Source organism: Nanorana parkeri, unplaced genomic scaffold (genome assembly GCF_000935625.1).
Source record: "Nanorana parkeri isolate BGI_ZX_2015 unplaced genomic scaffold, ASM93562v1 scaffold140, whole genome shotgun sequence".
In the NCBI taxonomy this organism is placed as follows: domain Eukaryota; kingdom Metazoa; phylum Chordata; class Amphibia; order Anura; family Dicroglossidae; genus Nanorana; species Nanorana parkeri.
In genome coordinates, this window is record NW_017306408.1 from 633,545 (window position 1) to 641,689 (window position 8,145).

An 8,145-nucleotide genomic window follows, 5' to 3' on the forward strand; every position below is an offset into this window, starting at 1 on the left:
CTGTGCCAGAGAGTCATTAATTTGCAAAAAAGAAAAAAAAAACTGTTCTACAGCGGCCTCGTCGCCTGCAGAACAATTCATGGATGGCTGCCCAATTAGCCCGGTCGCACTCTGATCCTCCTCTCAGGCCCTGTGGCCCTTTGAGGACACAATACGGTTCCGATGATAACCTGGCAACATAGGTAGAAACCCAGCCAAGTGTGAATGTTTGAAGCTGTAGCTTGGCTGCCATCGCGGCGGCGAAGAAAAAAGAGAGGAGCGCAGGCACTGTGTCATCCAGTACAAAGGATAAAAAGAGATTTATCCGGAAATTCGATGTGGCACCACATATGGGATACATGACTGCGGTAATACAACAGGACTTTTTTTTCCCCCTTCGCTCTCCTGCATGTGAGGCAGAGGACATGTGCAGCTATCTCAACCTCCCTGGGAACGTATATATCATTTGAGCCAGGGTGGTGGCAGAGATGATGGGATCGATCTGCCACAGGTTTGTGGCAGATGGCCCTGTGTCAGCTATGACAAGCAGCCAGTCTTTGCTTCCTACGCAGATTTTTTTTCTCTCTTTTTCTCTGATCAGGTAAATACTGGAACGTTCTGAAAAAGTTCGACAAATTCCGCCTGAGGCTGCAAGTTTGTGACTTAGCCCCATCTGTCACAAATCTTCGCTGGGTTGTGCTGAGAGGAGAGACCTGAATTCACTGTTCAGTGCTGCCCAGGAATACGGCACCGTCTCGCCCTGCGGAAAAAAAAAAAAAGAGAATAAGGCGACTTGAAAAAAGATATTAACTGTTCGGTGATGAGGAAGCTTTGTCCTGAAAAATGAGCAATTTCTAAACATGAACATATTGCATTAGTGTGTATTTACATTCAAAGGCTATAAATAATACATCATTGTTGTGCCAGAGTTATGAATAACATATACACAGGACTATATTATTGTGGAATAAGGAATGCATACGTTTAAAATTGCGGAAAATGAGCAGGAACCTATGTGGATAGGAAATGGTTATTGGGATGCACCAGTAGCTGAAAATGTCTGTACATATATATTCTACGCATACAGGCATGATTTAATATCTGCTTCAAGCATGATTCATCAATTCTGAACCCAAATATACCAATGTAATCTCATGCGTATTATAGGTAAAAAATAAAACGAACAGGAGCTTAAACTTTGTTTCTTTTTCTTTTAAGAAAATGTAAACTCTAACCAAATTACCTGCTAAAGAACAATGCATCATTAATAATCTCCATGTGTTTTTCTATTAGAAAAATAAGATTTCTGTACGTATTAATTGTTACTTATAATGTACTATTTACTTTTTCTTAAAGCCCATTAAAGTACAGAGGAATGATAGGAACTCTTAAACAGTCAGGTTAATGGGAAACGAAAAACGTTAAGCCAGTCCCATTATGACCCCACCTCCAACCATCATGCTCCAGTTTTTTAAGCAAGCAGGACATGAGTCAAAACCACAGAGGGGTGGATACCAGTGTTCCTCGATGGACTTATTTTTTATCCAACAAGTGACCCAGGAGTGATAGGGATGCTTAAAAAGTCTGGATTTCCAAAATGTGTTCAACTGAGGAGTGGGCAAGCCACTAAATGATCCAATATACGTGAAGATAATAATACAGAAAGAGTATCTGAAGAGATCAACACCCAAGCAAAAGTCAAATGAAGAAGTCCTAACCAATATGGAAAGTGCAGCAACCAACTTGAGAGCACCAAGTCCCATACCAGGACAGAGAATCATTAACTTTTTAAGAAGCATTGGCTACCTGGCTCCTGAGATTTGGCCAGTCCTTTCTTAAAAGATATTTATGAATATGAGAGTCCTCACAACATGAAATCTAAATAGAGAGAAGGGAAAGGTACCCTCGAGCTGGGAAAAGGTGAAGGGTATTTATCTTTAATCTATTTAAAGAGAAAGCGGGGGTGATTAACAACACTAAATTACCAATTGAGATAGAGGTACAGCCTGACCAATTGCAGCATCAGAATGGACACTGTTAAGGGTAGGCCCAAAAAGACACGTGAATCAGATGTTGCATGGGCATATCCTCGATGTCCTAGGCATGTAGCCAAAGTGACCTATGGATATGAACCGACATTACTCTCATGTGAGCTTATATGAGCTTATATGCTTGTAAGAGGCCATCACAGCTGAAACACAGAGCTCCAAAATTTTTTTCCAGGATCTCAAGAACACAAGGGTTTGCCCTAGTGCTGAAGGGGTCTGCGATAAGGGATTTGATCCATAGTGACGTGCTTTCACAAATCAAGGCCACCCTCTTCAGTCATACTAGTTAATTTAAACTGAGACCCAAGTAGGGAGTCCAATTGTCCCTCAGTGAAATCTCTAAAGGTAAAAATACCATAAACCTGTTTGGTGGTAAGCTTGTTAAGGTGTATGACAGGAGTGGTCAATAGTGGGCAGAGGCCACTTAACTCCTTCACATTGTAAGAAGGGACCCATGATTCTATAGGTTGTTTCCAGTTTAAATACTGAATGTATTAGGAAGGTTTTTACAGCTGTGAGAGCTCTAAAAGACCCTAGACCTGGAACAGCAGGCTGATCCTCCAAATGCAGGGTAGAATGTACTGCATCAATGAGGTTACAAACAACTTTTAAATCTGAGTCATATGAGATTTGCTAATATACAGTTTATTCAGTATTAGACTGCAAGGACTCTGAATCTGAATTAGACATAGTAATAGGGGCCTCAGGCACACTTTGATAGTGCGCCTGAGCGTGCTTACAGCCTATGCAAGCAGATTGCTCCATTAATTGTGCATACACGGACATAAAATCCAAAATAGACATAAGGGGTCTTGTGGACAAAGGAAAGGTCTTAGAATCACCCGACGGAGTAATAGAAGACTTTAAAGGAGGATGGTTTCCTCTAGTAATAGCGGCCCTAGAATCTATGTTACAGGCATCGGTTCCTTGTGAGAATACCAAGATAAGCCTCTAGAACCAGTAGAGGCTGAAGTAACCTGTTGCAATGGGACTGTCCTCTGTATGCCTTTGAAAAGACATATTGTACTGCATAGTGGAAAACAGCTAGGCCCCAAGTGAGGAAATAGCCTGCATACTCACAAATCCAAGCAGCTGGAGCTGATGAGGGTTGCTGGTGGCTGGATGTGACCAAGTCCCTGTAGGTGGACAGTGGATTGAAACCAGAGACCAGATGATCCATGGGGTGCTTCAGATACAGAAGCAGCAGTGGGATGCTACTACCTCCAATTTATGAATTGAAGGAGAAAAAGCGCAGAGCATGCACGCACAACATCCCACCTAGGATGGCATCAGAATCCAGTCCTTGAGAAGACCATTATAGTGGTAAGATGTCAGTGGCGGGACATTTAAAATGGTGCCCACTGTGAGGTAGCTCCCAGAACCTTAGCCTGACCAACCATAGTATGCATGCGTGTCCTCAGAGATTGGGCCACACCATAGGTTGTGCCACAGCTCTGGACCCGGAGAGTGCTCTTCAGGCGAAGGTCTGGAAAGCACCACATTGCCGAGCCCAATGCCTAAAGATCACATTCTAGGCTAGCCCAACAAACTTCAGTCCAGCAGTGTTTGGGTACGGCCTCCAATGTTGTTGCTAAGGCTACACCGATCCAGAGAGCTGCAATACACTGATCCAGAGAGCTGCTGTGTAGAAACTAGCTTAAGCACTGTTTTTTTATCAAAGTCACCAAAGAAAAAAATGTCTACGGTATACTAAGTAGTTAAAAGAAAGTAGTTGAAAGAAAAATAAAGCAAAAAATATGAATAAAAAGGGAAGGAAAACTCTAGATGGAATTTCTCACTTCCTGTAAGCAGCAGTATAACCCAACTGTTTACACATTTCTCTGATTCGTGTCTCTCAAGGGACAATAAAAAGAACACTGTTTCAACCTTTTTTTCCCCAGTGGTACTGATCTCCTGCAGTCTCTTTTCATCCACTTGCTGCCTAGATGTATTTGCTTCAGCAGTGGTTGCAAACTTTTTCTCAGAGAAGATTTTCTGGTGGTGACAACATCAGAACATGCATGAGCAGAGCTACCTATAGTCTGTGAAGATGGCAAAAGGTAGCAAATGTTATGCTCTCTGAAGGCTCATTTTTACAGTAGCGGTTAGGCTGCACACAACAGCTGGATGGCTTAGAGGATGGAAACACCTCCTTCCTTTCTCCCTCCCTCACGGGAATGGGATTGTTTCATGGTCTTATGTATAAAAAAATATATACCAACAAGAAAATATCTTGCTGCCTTTAGTTGGCAATTAGCTTTCAAACGTTATTTTTGCAGTGCAGAGTTGATAATGAAACAAAGATTCTGATTGGTTGCTTTTAGGAAACAAGAAATATTCTTCATATCATTTCTACATAATCCTTTTAAGGAAGAACTTCAAGATGTTGAGATGTGAAGCTGTGGGGCAGGGAAGTGTAAGTGCATCTAACAATAGATTCAACTTTAAAAGAGAACTATGGGGTAAGTGTTTTTCCCCTTAGTTCTTTTAAGGGTCATGGAAGGACATAAGCTAACCTCCTCCCGTGACCCAAAGCTCAGTATATAGAGAGCTACAGCTCGCAGTATACTGAGACCGCCTCAGCCGGGACGGATCCCAACAATGCTGTCGAGATCCACCCAGTGGCGTGAATGACAGCTGGCTGTGCCCGCCCCCTTCCCGTCCATTTCCCCAGTCAGTGCTGGAGGATCAGAGCGGGGAGGGGGGAATCCCTGTGGGGAGTGGTGACTGACAGCCACCGCTCTCTGCAGGGAGATGATCGACAAGTGAGCGAGCGACGGTATGCGTTTGCTCACTTCCTGATCTATTGAGCCGACATGTGACATTTTCATTGTCACACGTCGGCTCGAAATATGAGGATCAGTGATTTTGACTCAGCTGATTTTGAAGTCACAGAAATAGGTATGCAGTTAGGTTGAAAAATTGTACCAAGAGCCTCTATTATCATAGTCTTACCCCCATTTACAGCAGCTGTACAGGGACAATAAATATTACTGAATTGACAAAAAAAGGTTTGGCTGGAACTCCATTTTATAGCTAAACTCCAGGCAGATATTAAAAAATTAATTAAGCACTATTTTTATTAAAAAAAAAAAAAAAAACAACCATTAAATTCAATTTGAATGCAATTAGCAAATTTGCTTGAATAATAACTTGGTATCGGACCAATCAGGTGACCGGCATTAACATATGCTGATAACTGTATGCTGGCAGGCAGAGGGAGTAGTGACAGAGAGATGACCTTATCATTCTGTTGCTGCTGATTCATTATCCAATCACAGGTGTGGGTATGCGTATTGCAGAAAAAGGGGCGCTAGCTGTGTTGCTTAATTAAACCAGAGAAAAGTAAGGTCACCATGCTTGCTGTGATGTCGGGTAGAGCTGTGTAAATCTCAGGCCTGGACGCACAGAAATATAAACCCTCAGGGCAGGTAAGACAGTTATCATATATTCATTTTGAAAATGTATTCAGCTGTTTGAAGATCAGTTTTAGGACATCAAAGCCCAAACCCCCCCGCCCCCCCCCCACACACACACAAAAGCCCCCCCCCCCCACACACACACAAAAGGTGGATATCCTCTATTACAAAAATAGAAATATGGAGCAGGCACAGAGGTCATCAATAAATGAAAATAATTTGCAGTCTATGTAAAGTGTTTTATTAAAAGCAACAAGCAGCCGGGAAGCCTCATTTAGCTCCTATATCACTACATGTGAGGCTGTTTTTCATTAAGGGGACAGCGGCCTGCTATTCTGAGTGATTGGAAGCCATCATATGGAGACAGTGCGGTCAGCCGTACATCAGTGGGAATCGGCCCGGCTGGTGGCACAGAGGGAATGTTGGGTTGTTTTTGCCTCTAGGCTGCAGTGATTATTTGTATAGCGATACCAGACAATATGATAAGTGGCTAATCACAGAACAATGCAAACATGGCCTAATTAGCTATGGAATTATTCCTTATTTAGCTGCAGTTACGAAAACATCTCATTGCTTATTTAATATGATCAAGATGATGACGAAACAAATGATGTCTGATAGAATCTCAAACTAAATATGTACTTAATGACACATCCAAGTCCGAAAAAAATATTTCCCCATTTATATGGACACAGGAGATGGAAGTTTTCTTCTAAATGGCTCTTATTTTCATTCTAGCAGTCTAAAGGTAACCATAGACATGAGGTGGCTGGTCTACCCATTTAGGGTTGGAACCAGCATTGATTTAATACCCATAAGAGGCCCTATCCCCGATACCCATCCTCCATCTGGGAGAATAATTCACTGGCAGGAAACCAGTTCCATTCCCTAAAGTTTCTCCTAAGATAAGCAGCCCAGGGTTCAACTGGAGGTGTCGCTCCTCTCCTACCCTATTCACTAACAAAACCACTGTGTTCATGGCTCCAAAGTGTTATGGTGGTCCCTGGGGGAGTGGTTTGACCATGCATACATATCTGGCCGCATTTAAATGCCTACAGTAACCATTAAAGATTCTAATTCCTTTCCGGTGTTCAGATTTTCTATATAACTTTGAGCTTGTAAAAAATGTAGCCAATTCTGGTTCTAGCACTGCCTCCTCACTGAGCCTATTGTAGTTAGAGAGCTGAGTCTCTGTAGATCTTTGCCTGAGCCATACATATAGTTGAAGAATGTCCCCAGCACACCAAAACGATGATTACAGCAATACAGAGTTTGTTTATTGAAGAGTGCTGTCCCTCATTTGCATATAAGGGACAGCACTCTTCAATAAACGAACTCTGTATTGCTGTAATCATCTTTTCGGTGTGCTGGTGACGGTCTTCAATGTGGCGGCGCCATCCGCAGTCATTTCGAGCACTCGCTGGTATATCCACAAAGGAATCCTGGTTATGAATGCAGCAAGGATAATTTTTCTTGACCCATACATATAACCTACATGAAGTTTGAAAAAACCTAGTTATCACAATCCTCCTAGACGCTCCTGGTGGCAGCTGCTATGTTACAAAGGTCTGCTGTGTTATAAATAACAGGATAAAGCTACCACATTACAAAGGACTGCTGCATGGTAAAACTGACTATCCTGTTGGAGAGAGACATACGTTAAAAGGAAATGATGGCACCTTACAAGAAACAGATTCTAAAATACAAAAGATTTCTACTGTGTTACAAAAGACAGCTGCCATGATAGAAGTGACCATTAAAGCCTAAGTCCAAGTTAAAAAAGATGACTGCCATGTTGCCAGTCCTGTAAAGATAGATTCCAAGTCATAAAAGACATCTGCTGTGCTTATAAGGGACCGTTGCCATGTTACAAGTGGCTGTTAAAGACTTCTGCTATGTTATAAGAGACTGCTTCCATGCTATAACTTAGTTAGCATGAGGATAAGGAAAGCTACCCTGTGCATGCTCCGTGATTAATAAGTAGAATCCTAGCTCTGATCCTACATTAGCACGGTGTCTCTCCCCCAACTACAGACAAATGACCTAACTTGTGATGCCCAATACCTACAGACTTGTGTTAGGATTCTAGGCACAGCCTCCCCTATGTACATCTGCACAGTGAAGCTGTTTTGAAAAGGAGAGGCTGTGGGCCCACCTCAGATCCCATATGTGCTGAACTTTATCAAATGATTGGTGCCCAACCTAGTGCCCTCTATTACTTCATGTGCAGCTTTTGAACTCAAGCTCTGTGTAGCGGGAGCTATGGATTGAAAAGGCATAATAGCAATGATCTCTTTTAGCTTCCACAGTAACATCCTTCCTGAGTAACATCCTCAGCCTCATATTGTCTTCTGCAGCTTGTCTTCAGTCTCCAACCAAACCTGCAGCATGTCCACAGTCTCTAAACATCATTTCCTACAGCATGCCTGTGGTCTCCAACAGGCCTCTCTACCATTACATATTGAACATTATGTGCGGCCCTTTAAGTGATGTTAAGGGTCACAAGTGAGGCCCACTATACCTCCTACCACTGGGCTAGATAGTATTTGCAGACTACAGACAAATTATAAAGTAGAGGTCTGAAGATGAATTCTGCCAAATACCTGCTGGGTAGCCAATGAAGAAGCTTCCCTCTTGAAGGTGGGACAACTATTTAAGCCCAGAAACACAGCAAAGAAATCCTAATCTCAACAACCTGT

General features: G+C 42.5%; 1 protein-coding gene across 1 annotated transcript in view; it reads right to left on the reverse strand.

Annotated features, from left to right (window-relative positions):
- Positions 1–374: 374 nt before the first annotated feature.
- The window catches only part of GTDC1 (glycosyltransferase like domain containing 1), a 191,432-nt gene continuing 183,661 nt past the window's right edge, over positions 375–8,145 (reverse strand). Inside the window, exon 9 of the mRNA XM_018554051.1 lies at positions 375–739. Coding sequence (XP_018409553.1) covers positions 656–739 — 84 coding nt within the window. The 3' untranslated portion in view covers positions 375–655. The remainder of the gene's footprint in view (positions 740–8,145) is intronic.